Source organism: Triturus cristatus, chromosome 12 (genome assembly GCF_964204655.1).
Source record: "Triturus cristatus chromosome 12, aTriCri1.1, whole genome shotgun sequence".
Taxonomy (NCBI): domain Eukaryota; kingdom Metazoa; phylum Chordata; class Amphibia; order Caudata; family Salamandridae; genus Triturus; species Triturus cristatus.
In genome coordinates, this window is record NC_140595.1 from 602,896,241 (window position 1) to 602,913,411 (window position 17,171).

Here is a 17,171-nt window from a genome sequence, read left to right on the forward strand (position 1 = left end):
GGGACTGTGACTGTTTCTTTTATCATCAGACTGTGCCCGACAGTAAGAGAGAGAGTGAGAGCAGAGAAGGGATGAAGGAGGTTGAAGAGAAAGCTTGGAACACTGTTACAAACAGACACAACTGATGGATAGAAATCTTCAAAAGTAAGATGTATGGACAGGAAGTGTAAGGTGGTGGAAGAAAGATGGATGATTGGGCAGCCTTGGTATTCTGCTTTTGCTGCATTAGTTGGTTCTGCTATACAAATTAAGCACTGGAAAGGAGCAGAACTCCGAGGTCGTGAGTTGAGTGGGTATCATGTTGAGAGGAGGAGCACACCATTGGATAGATTGGGAAGATAAGCAAGAGAATCAGGAGCCAGTGGGTAAAGCCACTGTCCTGTTAAAAGCAGCTAACCCTCAAGGCAAGAACAACATTTCCCACAGTCTACATAGCACCTGGGAGAGTTAACAGTGCTCTGCAATGGTAGTATACATGGATAGCTTTTACATGGGGGCAGAACCTATAATGAGCATTGCAAGATGTATTCCACCTGGGCACTTATGGGAATAATTCACCACTCAAACGTATTTGAGTCAGGGACTACAAAGATCAATTTTGAGTCCTGCTCAGTCAAGTGGGTAATAGATCCTGGGCCTCAAGCATTTAAATGTCTGCAAGACTAAAATAGATTGGCAGTCTAGGAGCCTTGGAGAACAACTGGGAATACATCTTTGAAGAAGGTATTGTCCTAAGTAAGAGAACTAGTATCATTGATCTGAATGCTGTAAAAAGTCCTAAAAGGTACCAGAACTTTGAACAGTTCAGAAATTAAAGACCTTGGAAGAAGGCATAAAACAGGAACGTTGGGGCTTACACTTAATGTCCCTAGCTCAGGTTTGGAAACAGAAGGTACTCCTCCCCTTCATATCTGGTGGTCAAAATTGCGGCTGTTTACGCAAATGAAAAACTAATTGCATTATTACTCAACAATATTAGCAAGTTCGAAAAGATCTGGGCACCCTTCATAAGATATATGAAAAGGAAGTAAACGCTACAGAGGACGCCCACTGGGCAGACCAACACTCGTCCATTGCTCTTGAGTGGATGAGATGTCTTCAACTCTCGAGTCATCCTCTTCTGTAGACTAAATTATCTGCCTGATTCCAACAAAGGTGAGGCCTGCCACCATATGCTATAAACTGTTATGGATGTGCAATGTACTTGGATGCAAAACTATATAAATGAGAAAGTCATGTAGTTCGGTAATATTGCTGCAGTGTTAACCATGAAAATAAATATAATGTTTTTTTTTTTTTTGAAAGACCTTTATTGTTATGTTTCACAATACACAGCTTTAGCCTACAACCCCTCGGGCCGGCCGCGTAGCTTGCACACATGCACTTTGTCGTATCTAACACAGCCCAGTGCCGTCAACCCGGGGGTACGGCGGCGATAGATGGTGCCAGCGTCTCACAGGTTAGAGAAGGATAATGCAGGACTCATTTTCTCTGTGTTACAGCTATAAACAAGCGGAGAATACCACAATGGCGCCAGGGCGCCTAACGATCAATTACCCCCCCCCCCCCCCACCCCCCCAAACTCCCCAAAAACCAGTCACCACTCGAACAGAATAAATACCTCAGTACCAGTGGGCGACCCCGTCACCCACTTTCTAGCCCCAGGAGCAACAAGAGCGTTGGGAGTCCTATACAGCCCCTGCGCCGTCCTGCTCGACGGCAGGCGGCTCACAAATGCCCCCCCTGAAATCATTCCATTTGGACCACACTTCCCCCCACTTCCGGGGGCACCCTCTGGCTATATATATACAGTCTTTTCTCGCAGCATACACCAGTCCATGTCGCCGTGCCAGTCCGCCAGTTTTGGTGGAGTAGGGCTTCTCCAGAGTCTGGCAATGTTCCTTTTCGCCACCATTTGACCGAGCGTCACCCAGAGCCTCCCCTTCGGTGGCAGGTCCGTTGGCTCCCATATGTTAAGGAGACACCTCTTGGCCTCCGGGCGAATTTCCACCTCCCATACCTCCTCCATACACTGTACCACCCTTCGCCAATACCGTTGAATCTTAGGGCACTCCCACAACACGTGGAAGAAGGTACCCGTACCCCCACATCCCCTTCTACAGAGTACTGTGTCCGCCCTACCCATTTTGTGTAGCCTAGTGCAGGAGATATAGATTCTGTGTAAAAGCTTGAGTTGGATCAGTCGCAGTCGGGCTGATATCGCGACCTCTCTGGGGGAAGCTAAAGCATAGAGCCTTCCTCGTCGTCTATCTCCAGCCCATCAGCGACCCACTTTTCTCTAAGGGGCAGAAGCAGATCGGAGGGGTTGTTAATTAGTTTTTTGTACGTTAGGGATATAGCGTGTTCTGGGAGATGCCCATCCAGTAACCTATCTTCAAGCGGGGAGGTTTGCGGTGGTTTGGTTTCCGGTGGAATATTGGCCTGTAGGGAGTGCCGCACCTGTAGGTATCTAAAGTATTCAGTGTGTGCCAGCTCATATGTGTCTTGCAGTTGGGCGAACGTGCGGATCCCTGTGGGGCCCCAGATGTCTCTGATTTGGGAGATGCCAATCAAGTCCCAGTTCCGGAAGCCCTTGGTGCGTCCCAGATTGCCCAGTTTTTCAGATGCCCAGAGTGGCGTGGCTAGTGTTAGGACTCCCGCCCATCCGAGCTTCCTCTGAGCAATGTGCCAGATCTGTACCGAATGAAGTGTAGGGCCAGTGAGATTATGTGTACCTCGTTTAGAGTAGAGTGCTCTCTCATAGTTCCCCCCGGGAAGCAGCCATCTATCCATACCGAAGGCTGGGTCGTTCCCGTCGCCGTACGTCCCGTGATTGATCGCTGTGAGATGGGCCGCCCAGTAGTATTTACGAATGTCGGGGAGGGCTATACCGCCGTCGTACCACCCCAATGTGAGTTTAGTCAATGAGATTCGGGGCGACCCGGCCCAGAGGAGGTCGCGCAGCGCAGCCTCTATCGCCACAAAGTAGGCGTTGGGGACTAAGTCGGGATAGTTTTGTAGCGCATAAAGGAACCGTGGCAACCCCAGCATCTTGAATAAGGCTGCCCGGCCCAACAAAGACAGTGGCAGGCGCTGCCAGGTCTTGGCCTCCCTCTATAGCCGAACCAACGGTGGCTTGAGGTTGTGCTCGTACAACAGGGTCTTGTCAGTTGTGATGAATATTCCCAAGTACCGGAACCCGTCCTCCGCCACCTTGATCGGGCACGTGTCAGGAAGCCTCGGGGGGTCACCCCGCAAGACGTAAAGATGTGATTTGGCCCAATTGTTCCGGAAACCAGAGTTTCGTCCGAAACTGGCAAATATGTCGAGTGCCGCAATGAGCGACCTGCACGGCCTGCAAAGGTACAGGAGAATGTCGTCGGCGTAGAGGGATATTCTATCCTCCCACCCTTCCGTCCATGCTATACCTTTTAGGTCGACGTCCTGCCTGATCCAGGCCGCGAGCGGCTCTAGGGAGAGGGCGAAGAGAAGGGGAGAGAGGGGGCAGCCCTGCCTGGTCCCTCTTGCAAGCGTGAACACCTCGGACAGCTTGTTGTTAACCAGTACCTGTGCGAGGGGTTCGGTGTATAGTAAACGCACCCAAGCTATGAATTGAGGTCCAAATCCTAGTTTGTGCAGGACTGCGAACATGTATGGCCACTCTAAGGTGGTGAAGGCCATCGTGGCGTCTAGGGAGACCACCACTGCGTCTTCCTGCAGTCTGTGGCGCTGCCCCAGAACGCCGTGCAACCGTCTAATGTTGAGGGCCGTGTTACGGTGGGGCATGAAACCGGATTGGTCCGGATGGACCAACGAAGGAAGCACCGCCTTGAGCCTGTTGGCCAGCGTCTTTGCCAGTATTTTGGGCTCCGCGTTGAGGAGCGAAATTGGCCTGTATGATGCACAGGAGTCTTTGGGTTTTCCCTCTTTCGGGAGTGCCACTATAGTCGCGATGCGCTGATCACGGGGCAGCACCCCCATTTCCTTGCTCTGTTCGAACATGAGTTTCAAGTATTTACTAGTGACGTCAGGCCGGAGTTTGTAGAGCTCTATCGGGAGGCCATTGGGTCCGAGAGCCTTACCAGGGCGAAGTTCCCCTATTGCACGCTGCAGTTCGGCCTCAGTGATCGGGCTATCCATAGCCTCCCGATCCTCTTCCGAAAGGGAGGGCAAGCGAATGTCAGTTAAGAGGACCCTGGAGTCCTCCTCCGGCCGGTCCGACTCACTCCTATAGACCTGCTGGAAGTGCCGCGCAAATTGTTCCACTATTCCCCGGGGTTCTGTCACTACATTCCCAGACTTGGTGCGTATTTCAGGCACCACCTTACTGGCCTGTTGTTTTTTCTCCAGCCAGGCTATCAATTTCCCGGCTTTATCGCCCTGGTCATATATCCTGCCTAGCTTGTGCTGAGCCACGGTCTGGGCCTCTTGGGTAGCCAGCGCCTTATATTCCGCCGCCTTCAACTGCAGTTTGTGCCTAACTTTCCTGTCCCCACCCTCCGTCGCCTCCCCTTCCAGAACCTCCAATTCCGCCTCGATCGTAGTAACCTGCCGGTGTCGCTCCCGTCGTCTGGCCGATATGACCGAGAGCGCCTCCCCTCTAATCACGGGTTTAAATGCCTCCCATAAGGTGACCGGGGAGTCTACAGAGCCCACATTCTCTTCGAAGTACTGTGAGATGGAGTCGGACACATGTTTCCTGGTGTCCTCATGTTTTAAGTGCCAAGCGTTTACGGGTACTATACCTCCCTCCCGGTGATTACCAAATACGATGTGTGTACGGACCGGTGAGTGGTCGGAAATACCTCTAGGCAGAAGCTCTGTCTCCTGGACTGTCATATCGTGGTGCAGAAGGGTAAGGATATAGTCTAATCGGGAGAATGAGTGATGCGACCCCGAGAAGAAGGTGAATTGGGTGTCCGTAGGGTGGAGCAGGCGCCAGACGTCAGTAAGTCCGAAGTTCTCAAGAAATTCCGCCAACCACCCCTGCCCTCGGAGGAGGTCGCGGGGGGGCTGCCTATCTTGGGTTCCTGACACCACGGCGTTAAAGTCCCCCCCCCAGCATCAACTGACCTCCGGGAAGGGAAAGGAGCAACGCGCCCAGATCCGCGAAGGCCCGGGCCTGGAGGCCAGGCGGGATGTATATAGAGAGTAGGTTAAGTGTACGGCCCTCCCACCGTCCAGAAACCGCCGTGAAGCGGCCCTGCGGGTCAGTTTTGATATGGTCTATATGGAAGGGCAGTGAGCGACGCAGGAGAATCCCCACTCCCCTTGAACCAGAGGTAAAGCCAGAGTGCGCCGCCAACGTGTAGCCATACCTATTGAGGGCCTGGCAGACATTACCCATCAAATGAGTTTCTTGCAGTAGCACTACGTCCGGCTGGTGCCGCTTGAGAAATTGTAGGTCTATAGTACGCTTAAGCCTGTCTCCCAACCCGTTAACATTCCAGCTGAGGACCTTTAGGCTCTTCTCCCATCGGCTATCCATTGCCCTCGCTCCACAGGGTGCTTCGTCCCACCACCCCAGTGTTCCGGCTGACTGAGTGACAACGTAGTCCGTGTGACCATAAATGAACCCCAACTCCCCGCCCCTCCCCGATCCCCACCCCACAAGCGCACTCAACACCCGCGGTCCGGGACCTGACAACCCTTACACTCCCCCCTCCCCCCCCAACCACAACTGTCCTCAACATCCCTACCCCCCCTTGCAAAACAAATCCCCCCCTCCCTGCCCCCTGCTCCGTGGGCTCCAAACTACCCACCGCCCCAATTAGCAGAGCGCCTGTCGCCCAACCCTACCCCGGTGAAAGCCCACCGAGGAACTCAACGTGGGAAGTTCGTGGGCCAGCCCCCTCCTGGCCGCCCGCCCGTGGTGCCCAGTTCACTCAGCCCCCAGGCCCTAAGTACATCTGCTACATAGGGAGCCCGGCTCAGCAACCGTGGGCATGCAGTCTCAGCACCTCATGGAGCAAGCCAGTCTCACAAACAACAACTTTAATACTTTACTGTCCGATGGCTTCTCAGTCGAGCGTTCGTGGCTCATCTCGCTGCGTCGTCTCTGGGTGTGTCCCAGCGGGGACTATTCGATCTTGACCGCCAAGACCGCTGGCTCTGTTCTCCTCCGTCCACTCGCCCCGTCGCTGGCCCCGGGGAGTGCCCTGCGCCTCGCCATTGTGCACCATCTCGCCGGGAGGCCCCCAAAGTTCCATCCGTGTCTAGCCACTCCTGCACCGCCGCAGGCGAAGTGAAGAAAAGGGATTTACCGCCAGCTATGATCTTCAATTTGGCGGGAAAGAACATCATGTACCGAATCCCGCGGTCTCGTAGTGCCGCCTTCACCCCCTGAAAGGAGCGCCTCTCCTGCTGAACCTGAAGCGTGAAGTCCGGGAAGAAGCGAACCGTGGCCCCATCGTACTGTAAATCACCATGTTGTCTAGCAGCCTGGAGAATTGCATCGCGGTCTCCGTAGTTCAATATTTTAGCAATGATTGTTCGCGGGAGGGCCCCCGGTTTAGGTTTCGGGATCGGGGCCCTATGCGCCCGCTCGACAGTGAAGAGCTTAGATAGTCTCTTGGGTTTAAGGTGGTGGAGGATCAAATCCTCAATAAAGAGCTCCATACAGTCCCCCTCAAGTCCTTCCGCCACACCTACCACACGAATGTTGCTTCTCCGTGCCCGGCCTTCCTGGTCGTCGAGCCGTTGGGCCATTAGCCTGTGCTGGTGCACGAGTTCGTTGACCCTCCCCGCGAGCCGCTTCTCGGATTCCTGCAGGGCTGCGATGTCAGCTGCATTGGTTTTAGAGCGGTCGGTGGTGGTCCCCAAGTCGGCCCGGAGCAAGTTCACCTCTATCGTGATCTTATCCATTTTCGTCTCCAGGTTGGTGCCCAGGGTTTGAATTGCGGCCATTATGGACGTCAGGGAGGGTTCCGCCTGGCCCGCTGCCTCCTTCGCCGTCCCTCCAGGCTGTGCCGCCGGTCTAGCTACCGTATAGTTATCCAGCTTGTTGGACTGGGACGCGGCTCCCCCTTTAGGTCGCATGGTGCCGCCGGTACCTCTGGGGACAAACGTCCCTCCGTCCTCCTTCGCGCGGAAGCGCCCGCAGGGGGCCGCGCCAGCTCCGGTCGCCCACGCGCGGTCCGGGGGCAACCCTGGCACCACTGGCACCTTCCTGGTATAAGCTCAGGGCGGGGGGTCCCCAAGCGAGCCCCACGCGCCCGCAAGAGGTCCGCCTCCCGTCACCGGTTCTCAATTGTCCAGGCCGCCCCAACGGCCGCGAACGAGGGCCCAAAGCGGGCGGGCAGCACAGGTCACCCCGCAGCAGCAGCCCCAGCTGGTCTCCTTCCCTCGCTCCTGCGACAGCAGTCTGGGAGACGGCCGGGCCTACCTCCGCGCTCTCGGCGCCGCCCGTCTCAGCGCCGGACAGTAGGGCCCATGCACACCACACCTCTATGTCCCGCTTCACTCGCGGCAGTCCGCCGGCCCCCCGAGGCTGCAGGGGCATGCACAGGACGTTGGCAGGCAGTTGGAGGCCAGCGGCCCCTCGGCTCTGCAGATGAGCGGCGCCCTCCCTCGGTGGCGCCCCTCCGTGCGTCCCACGCGTCAGGCCGAAGCCGGGGCCTCAGGCAGCACCAGGAGCGGCACCGCGGCTCCAGGAGCGAGGCACGCAGCCGCCGCGCCGAGCTGTCCACGGGTCTCCGGCGTCAGCAAAAGCGCTCCGCTGGGTCACTGGGCCTGGGGGAGCTGGGGGGCATTCACTGGGCGGCCCCACAGCTCGGAACAATGACGGATATTAGAGGACACCAACGGTCCCGGCGGAGCTCCGGAATCAGGCGGCCATTTCGTTCGGCGCCTGGCCACGCCCCCCTCCATAAATATAATGTTTAATTAAAAAAAAAAAAAGAGAGGCTTATATTTCTTGTTGAGAGACTAAGAAATGGGGAGGCTTTGTGATTGCAGGCTCAGAACCTGTTTCTTCAAGAATCTCTTGGCCTGATTGATGACCTGTAGCTCCACTGTAATCAGAGGCTTTCGTAGGGGAACTGAGGTGGCTGACAGAGCCTATATGCCTACAATTTGCTGTATAAATTGGTGCCATTTGGGGCACTTTCACTAAGACTGAGAAGTACGTTTTTTGTAGACTTGGCTTGTGCGTACAGGCATAATCAATGTACAGGTCAAGAAAATCCCCCAGTGTGAAATGCTCAAGTGGGCAATGGTACTGTTTCATGGGCCCACCTCAGCTTTAAATATGTAGACGTTCAGATATATTACGGAAGGGTGGATCTTGTTAACGTCAATTGGGAAAATACCCACAGATTGTTATGCCCTCAGATCTAATTTTTGACCATGATCCTGCTTTGATGGGTCCTATGGCCCTATGCAAAATAATGTTGCCTCCACTAGCCGAATCTTGCTGTCTTTCAGTGGGAGCTGTCACGGAGTAGAATAGTCTTGCCAAGAATAGAAGGTGTGGGATGTGCATTTGAAAGCGTGAGAGGGAGAGAGAGGTGTGGAATGTACTCTTTGGTTTTGGAGTGCAGTGTTGTGAGCGGTGGTGCACACATGTGCATTGTGTTGTACATCGGTTAGAATTATGAGCTCTTACTATTGGCTTTGACATGGCCACATGTCATCTTGTTTTCTAACTTTGCCTTGCTTCAAGCTTTTCTGTGTGCATAACAGTGCCTGCAAGTTGTTTGGGTTATGAGAATTATAAGTGCTTACTATTGTCTTTGACATGGCCTCATGTCATCTTGTTTTCTGACTTTGACTATTGGCTTTGACATGACCTCATGTCTGACTTTGCCTTATTTCTGCGTGCACAGCAGTGCTTGCAATTCATATTCAAGGTCTTGCTGCTCTTCACTTGTTTTGCGCTCCTCACTGACCAGAATGAACTGGATATCTGTAGAATGTGCAACTCTGCCTCGAAGTCAAAATACGGGAGCTTGGCCAGCCTCCGACTTGGCCTTGATGCAGACTGGTACAGCCAGCTCGTTTTTTTCCAATGAGAAGGGGGCGAGGTTTTCTAGAAGCTTCGCTTCACGTTGAGTAATAGTATTAAAGCTGGGAGCCTTCGGGGGCCAGGTGGAAGTTCACCACAGAATAGACGTATTGCTGTGGAGGTGACAGAACTTGAGTCCTGATTGAAACTCCTTCCTGGGCTTTTGACAGGCTTCCCAAGCTTGAGTTGGCAAGGATGATGCAAATTCAATTGGTGAGGTGATCCTAACCATTTTGTATATATTTTCTACTCTTTGCTACCTGTATATACTGTATTTTATTCTAATTGTTCATTGTAGTTAATTGATACTTGGGAACCTGCATTTATTGATATATTTGGCCTACCTTTTTAAATATTGCATTAATAAACTTGTGTGTGTTATTTTGAAAAGCACCTGAATTTCTCTTTTTGCCTCCAGAGTAGGAGTGCTGTGCAAACGTGTATTATTTAAAGGTGCAGTGGTAAATTAGCCTCCCAGGTGGGAGTGCAGGGTTTGGGTGTGTCCTTTTAGTGAAAAGCACATTCATTACAGACGGGGCATGAAACCAGTTAGGACATATCCAGATAACAAACTGTAGTCTCCATCAAAATTATATGTTTTGGAATTCAGTATATAGCTGATTATGTTGTGTAATGGAATCGGGGATACTGTTGTTATTAATAAAATGCCTATAAAAAAATATTATCAAAAAGTAACTGGAGATACAAGATCATTGAAGTCACTACTCTTATATGATAATAAAAGTTATATAAACAAACAAAACATCAAAGCACACGTCTATTTCTCAATTTCGATCAACAGTTCTTGGCTTTTTGCATGGAATTGGATTAGAAGTTGAACTGGCTGAGACCTCTAGCGGAGGCTCCTAGGCCACAGACACTGGAGTCGGAGCAGGATGCAAGCATCAATTCCTGAAGCACCACTACCCAGCTCAAATTTACTGGAGCCAGCACCATTGAGACTTAGAGGTGACACCAGTCCTGGGGGGATCTAGATAGGTACCAGAGTTTTCCCTGCATGTCCGAATGTCTGTTCTGTAGGTTGGCATTCAAGAAGTCTAATAAGTAATCAGAAGCTAGGAAGAATGATAACAATTCTCTCAGGGTGGTATATAGTTTCCATTGCTGTAATTTTCATTCTGGCCAATGTTTACCCTTCTGTGGTTTGCCCAACACCCATTATGCCTAGCTGGTGTGGGTCACAGAGTGATTAGTGCCATTAGAGTGCTTCAGTATACGTTGCCCAAGAAGGGGCTAGGTGTCACTCCTCGTTTTGAAGTGCCTGTTTTTCCCTCTTAATGCCTCACTTCAAATCTAAAATACCATTACTATGGAATGTAATCGGCCCTGCTCTCGATGCAGTTAGCGACCAAATCTAAAAATAAATCATGACAAGGACAACAAGGTGCAGTCAAGAGAATCAAGTCCACATCAAATGGAAAAATATGGAAGCCATGAGGGCACATAATTGCTAGAGGAAGGGGCGTGGCCATCTATACATACTCAGGCATGCAAAGTAACAGCTGTGCAAAGCTCAGTGTTAACAGCTTTGATATAAGAATTTGGTGCCACCTATAGATGGCAGTGTGCCCACAAGCTGGCAGTTGGAGAAAAGCAAGATGTAGGAGTAACCTGTCATTTATGGTAAGTAATCATCACCACATTTAGAATTTAGGGGCACACACAATCAAATCACACAACGGTGCATTGATTGACAATCCGCATCTAATTACAAATGTGATGGGTGCAGGCACCAAGTCTAATGTTTGCTTTTGAGGGTTTTTTCCATTCAGGTCTACCAAAGTAGTTTATTTACACAAGATGGTCACACGTCTTCAAAATAATGGTTTCTTTTGCATGCCTTTTTTAGCCACAATGTTAGCTTTAGTGCACATGAGGACATTGATGTTATAATGGAAAAAGTAAGTGCACTATGTGTGTGTAAATATATCTATATTTTTTTGTAGGTCATTTTGTTCAAAGTGGAACAGCTCCAAAGATGAGGAAGAGAAGGACAACTGGAGTGATGAAGAGGATATGTTTCCGATGAAGAGTAAGCAGCCTATTCTTAGTCATTTTGTGAATGGTACACTGATGTGTTCGGGCATGAGGACAAGCTTAAATGGTGCATGGATTGTTTATCTAGAGGGATGAAGACTTGGAAAAGCATGCATAGTTATTTGTATTACTGTTTTCATAAGTTCTGCAGCACCGGGTCCTTCATTGGTGGTAGTAATGCTGAATAGTGGCATAGATATCCTGATGAAGATTTCTTCATCAAATGAGATCTTCTTGCCTGTAAGATACCCGGCATATTTGCCACTGTTTTGGAGATCATCTTGTATACGGGCTCAACAACAGTTTTGATTACACAACAGATATGAACTTCTCCGGGACTCATTCAAACCAATGAGGTGAAAAGAAATCAAAGATGTCCTCTTGGAGCAGATTCCCAACAGTCTTGCATATGGCAGTCAAACAGCCGGAAGGAAGTGGACAAGGTGCAGCTAAAAGGCAAAAATAATTACTAATTTATTTTATGTTAGCTGGCATTTGTATAGCGCAACACCACCTCTAGTTTATAATCCGGCAAAGGTGTAGATTTAGTTGCAGAAGTATGTTGTTTTAGTTTGACCTGTGTGGGAAGAGTTTAGTTAGATGCAGCAAAGATGAACTCAGCATTTTGTGTGCTACGAACTTCACACTTTCTATTAAGGATAACAGACTGCAAGCCAACCACGATGTAGAAATAGGTTATTAAAACAGAGACTATCATGGTGTTTATGACAACGTGAGGGTGGTAAATTATATCCTGAAGCTCTCTCAGGACATATCTGAATAGGTGAGTTCTAATCCGGAGAATATGCTATCCTGGCCTTCTTTTTCTGGCTTCAAAGAGAGTTCTACAGTTTGCTGGCTTTAGCTGAGAATGAGCGATCTCCGAGTTTGGTTTTGTTGAAACATTTACTTCAAGTTGTTGGAGTGTGGTGTATTAGAGGCTTCATGTAAGGCAGTTGGTCTGAAATGTCTGCTGAAGGAATGATTTTTCCATTCCTTGCAGTGCCTAGTCAGTGTATTGAACTTCGAATTTGAGCCGATAATACACATAAAAGTAACGCAAAGTTTCAAGGGTTTGGTACGGCGATCCCTTGATATCAGGTGTAGGCGTGGCCGCCTGGTCGGTGTTTTGCACCAGAAGTTTTAGAAGAGGCTATTAGGTGTACGTAGTTTGTATAATCCAGGCGAGAGTGCACAAACGCAGATGTAGATTAAACTCTGTGTGGGCGGTTTCGGTAGGGGAATATTCGGGTCAGGATTTTTACCATATTGTTTGAGAATTTCACTGTGTAGCCTAGTGTTTCCCAAGATGTGGGTTGCTAGCCAATTTCTTTTTTTGTGGGTAGTGAAAGTTCAAGCAATAAATAAAGATACCTTTAAATTCATTATTTTTCTTGTCACAGTTGCTGTGCTTCAGAGACAGAGGTCCAATGTCAGTCTATGTCTTCTGCCAAATTGCACATTTTTTCAGTTTCGCCTATACAGTGCTTGCAAAATATCTTGTATTTAAAAAAATAAAAATTCAAAAGGGCTTGGAGTCCCCATTACTTACCTTCCTTACCATTGGTTGGCTCCCAGTGGCTTTCACATTACTTTACTTACCATTGGCTGGTTTCCAGTGACTCCAATATCACTCTGGTTTCCTTGCTTCCTTTTGGTCAGTTTCTCCTCCTTGCCTCTTCTTCCTGCTGGGTTTCCAGTCTTCATCTTTGTCCTCGCCCTGCCGTGGAGTTTGGCCCAAGGACTGCTTCCGGTGGCCAGTGTTCTTACATTGCAGACTCATGCAGTACATTTAAAGAAAAAAAAAGTGCAAAATCTTTTCTATCAACAAATGAATGCAATCTCCTATCGCACTTTTCATTAGCCTTGCGTTTTCTTCCTTATTTGTACTGCACCAAAGGTCAAGTGGACGCCACCCTACGGCGCAAAAAATTAAAATCTCTGCAAGTACTTACTGTTAGTGCAGTATGGTAGAAATGTATCCAAGCCGTGCTTTTTTCACAGAGAACACCACTGCTGAAATTTACAGTGGCAGATAAACTTTAGGTCAACGAACCTTCCTACCTCTCACAGCCTGCATGTTTGTTTGAACTTGGGGCTAATGGCAACTTAGCCAGAAGCTGGTTTTTGGGCATTTCTTCACTCCTGCTCTGTAGTCTTGCTTGGATAATTTTCATTTTGAAAGTATGTTCGAAAGTACTCTTTTATACATGGAAGGTATGCTTTGTTTGTAAATCTCCCTTTGACCAGATTTGCCATCTATGCTTGTTGCTTGAATATATGTTACATGCAACATTTGGGATCCGTACAAACACCTTACCGCACTCTAATTTTGTTGGGTGTATATCAGCCATCATTTCAAATATCTCGGCTCAATAAACTAACTATGTTAAAGGCGCAGTAAATCAAGGTTCGAGGCATCTGAGCTGTAGATCATTTGCTTTTAGCATAGATCACCATCTGGGGTTGGGTCCGGATGTTTGCACTTTGTTTTTGTTCGAAGAAGTCTTGTATTGACGATGTAGGTGACTCCTCCTTTCGGTGATAGTGGGCATGGGCATCGACTCCATCCTTAGATTGTTTTTTTACGCCATTGGGTTCAGGTGGGTATTGATGCGCTCCGGTACCGTTTTCTGACCCCTTCGACGCGTAATCCACTACCCTCGACGGTATTGTTATCGATCGAGATTCCTCATTCGACGCGCATCGTCTCACTTCGAAAAACATTCCATCAGTAAACTCGAGGCAAGCCGTCAGGCCTACCCGTGCCGACCGTGTTAGCAGTCGATGGAACAGACTCCATTCAAGGTATGGCCCGGGTGTCGTGCTAAATTTCCACACACCGATTTGCACAAAGTTTGCAACCTCTGCTTGTTCTCGGAACACGACGAGAAGGACTGCGACGTGTAACGATCGTTCTGATCAAAAAAGACACTTCGTGATCGTCGTCCTCGGCGCCACGAAATGAAACATCAGAGTAACTCTATTTCGGACATCTTAGGAGAAGATTCCGGTATCCAACATCCAGCTCAAGAGCCAGAGGAAGAAGATCAGATCTCCGTGTCCAAGGCCGACTCCGACATGGAAGAAGAGGAAGACATCACTATGGGTCAGCGTACTGTGAGTACAGATCCCCTTGTGTCCATTCCACATAAGAACAAAGGCTCCGGTCCCTCCTTCGCCCTCGGGTTCAGGTCGGCACCAACAAAACGTTTCCGATGCCCCGCCCTCGGGCCCAGCTCCAAAACTAAAAGAGAAGCCTTCTGGCTCGGGTTCGAGCCAGCCCCGCTCTGATGCCGAACCAACACCTTCGTCAACAAAACATAAGAGCAAGCATCTATCGGGCCAACATACCTTCGGGACCGAATATTCCACCTTCGACGCCGAAAGGCTCGGAGCCGAAACCCTCCAAGCCCAAAGAATCAGAGCTGAAACCTTCCAAGGCCAAAGACTCGGAGCCGAAATCCTCCAAGGCCAAAGGCTCGGAGCCAAAATCCTCAAAGGCCAAAGACTTGAAGCCGAAACCCTCGAAGCCCAATCACTCAGAGCCAAAACCATCGACACCCAAAGGCTCGGAGCTGAATCCTTCGGCGCCGAAGTCTCCACGGAAAGAGAAAGACACTCTCTCCAAAGAGCCTCCATCTAATGAGCCAACTTTCTATCCGAAACAGAAAAAGCTGGTTATAAACCCTAAGACAGGACTTATCCAGGCAACCATTCCAAAAAAACAGAAAGCAGACTTGCCAGAGGACTATCATATCCCTCGTAAGAAGAAGAATGTGGGCACTAACCCTTCTCCTTATATTCCACCTCCTTCTCCTCCTCCTAATACTAACTTGCTTATTACACCAGTAAATTCACCACCAAGGCCTGTTACACCTGACCCACAGGATGACGGGGATGGGAATGAGGATCAGGACACTGTCGCTTGGGAAGATTACCACACAGATCCAAAAACAGATAATGACCCTGATTTGTATCCCTCCAGACCTTCCCCACCTGATGACAGCATTGGCTATCTCGAGCTCCTTAACAGGGCTGCTCATTATCATGGGCTAGAACTTCATAAAGAGCCTTTATTGTTTAAATCTTTTTATTGATTTTCCAAAAGGCAAAGACAAAATCACCACCTACAACCAAGCGACCGGTGGGAAGACGTCAGTAGTTAGGTAGAGGAAAAGGAGTAGAGGCTAGAAATCAAGTAAAGAAGGAGTGTAAGAAAGATAAGCATGGGTCAGTCCTTGGTGTTATAGAGTGCGGTTAGTGGGCTTCGTCATCCATCTTATGAGTCCACTACAGGGTTGTCGGTTGAGCTTCGGAGGGGATCTCTATTGAGTCCAAGTACCCGTAGGTACATAGGGCATGTAAGCTTGTTAAATTCCATAGATAAAAATTCCAAGGTGGACTTCCAGGTTTTATCGAAGCGGGGAAGACCATGTGATATACTGGCTGTGATCTTTTTCATGCCTACAACTGCTCATAGTCTATGTAGCCAATCTAACCTGGTGGGGACCCCTTCCTTGCCCTACCTAGTCAGTATCACCTGTTTGGCTTCTCCTAAGGCTAGTGTAATGGCTCATCCCCTACAAGAGTTCAGAGGGTACGTTAAGGCGTTTGGGAGACCTAGTAAAATGTAGCTTGGAAAATGTGGTAATTCGGTGTCATAGGTCTTATGTATGTCGGGCAGAATAGAGTCCCAGAAGGGCTGTATCTTTGGGCAATTCCACAGTAAATGTGTCAGTGTACCTATCTGGCCACAGTAGTGCCAGCAGTGGGCGCTTGCGCCCGTATTCCAGTGTGCCACCCTCTCGGGGTGTAGTACTAGTAGTGCACTATATTAAGGAACATCTCCTTGCCGGCCGTACTACAAGATGCCCTGGCCCTATGCACAATGTTGTGCACACTCGGTCTCCCATCTGCGCTGCGCTGGTGATTTACAAGGTTGTGTTGATGTAGTTAAAAAGACATATATGTCGGACACCAGCTTTTTGTCGGAGGTTCTAGTGATAAACCATTTCTCAAGTTTCGTTAAAAGGCTGCCCTGCATGTATATGGACCGTTGGTTGTGTCACCCAGTGTCGTAAGGCTAGGTATGGCCAGTAAACTGATTTAGGTAGCCTATACCCCTCCACTAGTTGGTGGAAGTCCATTATCCCCTTATCGTCAAAGAGATCTCCCACCCTCTTACAATTAGCTTCCTGCCACTTAAGAAAACTCTGCCCTTGACATGCCGGTGGGAACTCCGGATGGCCAATAAACGGAGTTAATGGGGACGTTGGGGTTGATAGTCCCTGTGCAACTTGTACCCTGTCCCAAGTCATCATTGTGGATCTTAACACCGGGGAAATGTAAACTCCTACTGGGCGGTCATAAAGAGCCTTTAGAAGAGGATTTCCTCTTTGAGACACTTTCTTCCTCACAAAGAACTACTCATACCTTGCCAATGCTGAAAGGCATGTTAAAACACACAGACGCGGTCTTTAAGGATCCTGTTAGGGCAAGAATAATCACACCTAGAGTGGATAAAAAATACAAATCGGCTCCTACCAACCCTATTTATATTAAAGGTCAGCTACCCTTAGACTCTCTTGTAGTCTCCAACGCACGCAAGAGGGCTAACTCGCAAGCCACAGAAGGGACCCCTCCTTCTGACAAGGAGTCCAAGCTTATTGATGCCTCAGGCAAAAGAGTAGCTTCACAGGCAGCAAACAACTGTAGCATTGCCAACGCCCAGGCGCTGCTAGCCCGTTATGACAGGGCTCATTACGATGAGCTAGAAAAACTCATGCAACACTTGCCTGACCAATATAAATCTAAGGCTAATGACCTTATTCAGGAAGGTAAACTCATTACCAACACCTCCGTTAAATGTGCACTAGACGCAGCAGACACATCTCGTGCAATTAACACCAGTGTTCAGTTACGCAGACACGCTTGGCTCAGAATTTCTGGATTTAAGCCAGAGGTGCAAACCTCCATCCTTAACCAACCCTTTTACAAAGAGCATCTTTTCGGCCCAACTGTTGATACCTTGCTGGAAAAGATGAAAAAGGACACGGAGGTCGCAAAGTCCATGGGGGCTTTACAGTTACCTGCCAATAGAGGTTCT

At 49.3% G+C, this 17,171-nt stretch overlaps 1 protein-coding gene across 5 annotated transcripts in view; it reads left to right on the forward strand.

Moving 5' to 3' along the window:
- TERF2 (telomeric repeat binding factor 2) overlaps nucleotides 1-17,171 on the forward strand; it is a 454,983-nt gene that overhangs the window by 380,338 nt on the left and 57,474 nt on the right. For all 5 annotated transcript variants that reach the window (XR_014972240.1, XR_014972241.1, XM_085638741.1 and 2 more), the window contains one exon: nucleotides 10,972-11,057. Coding sequence is in view for 3 of the 5 variants with exons in the window: in XM_085638741.1 (XP_085494867.1) it covers nucleotides 10,972-11,057 (86 nt within the window). In the remaining 2 variants the exon portion in view is untranslated. The remainder of the gene's footprint in view (nucleotides 1-10,971; nucleotides 11,058-17,171) is intronic.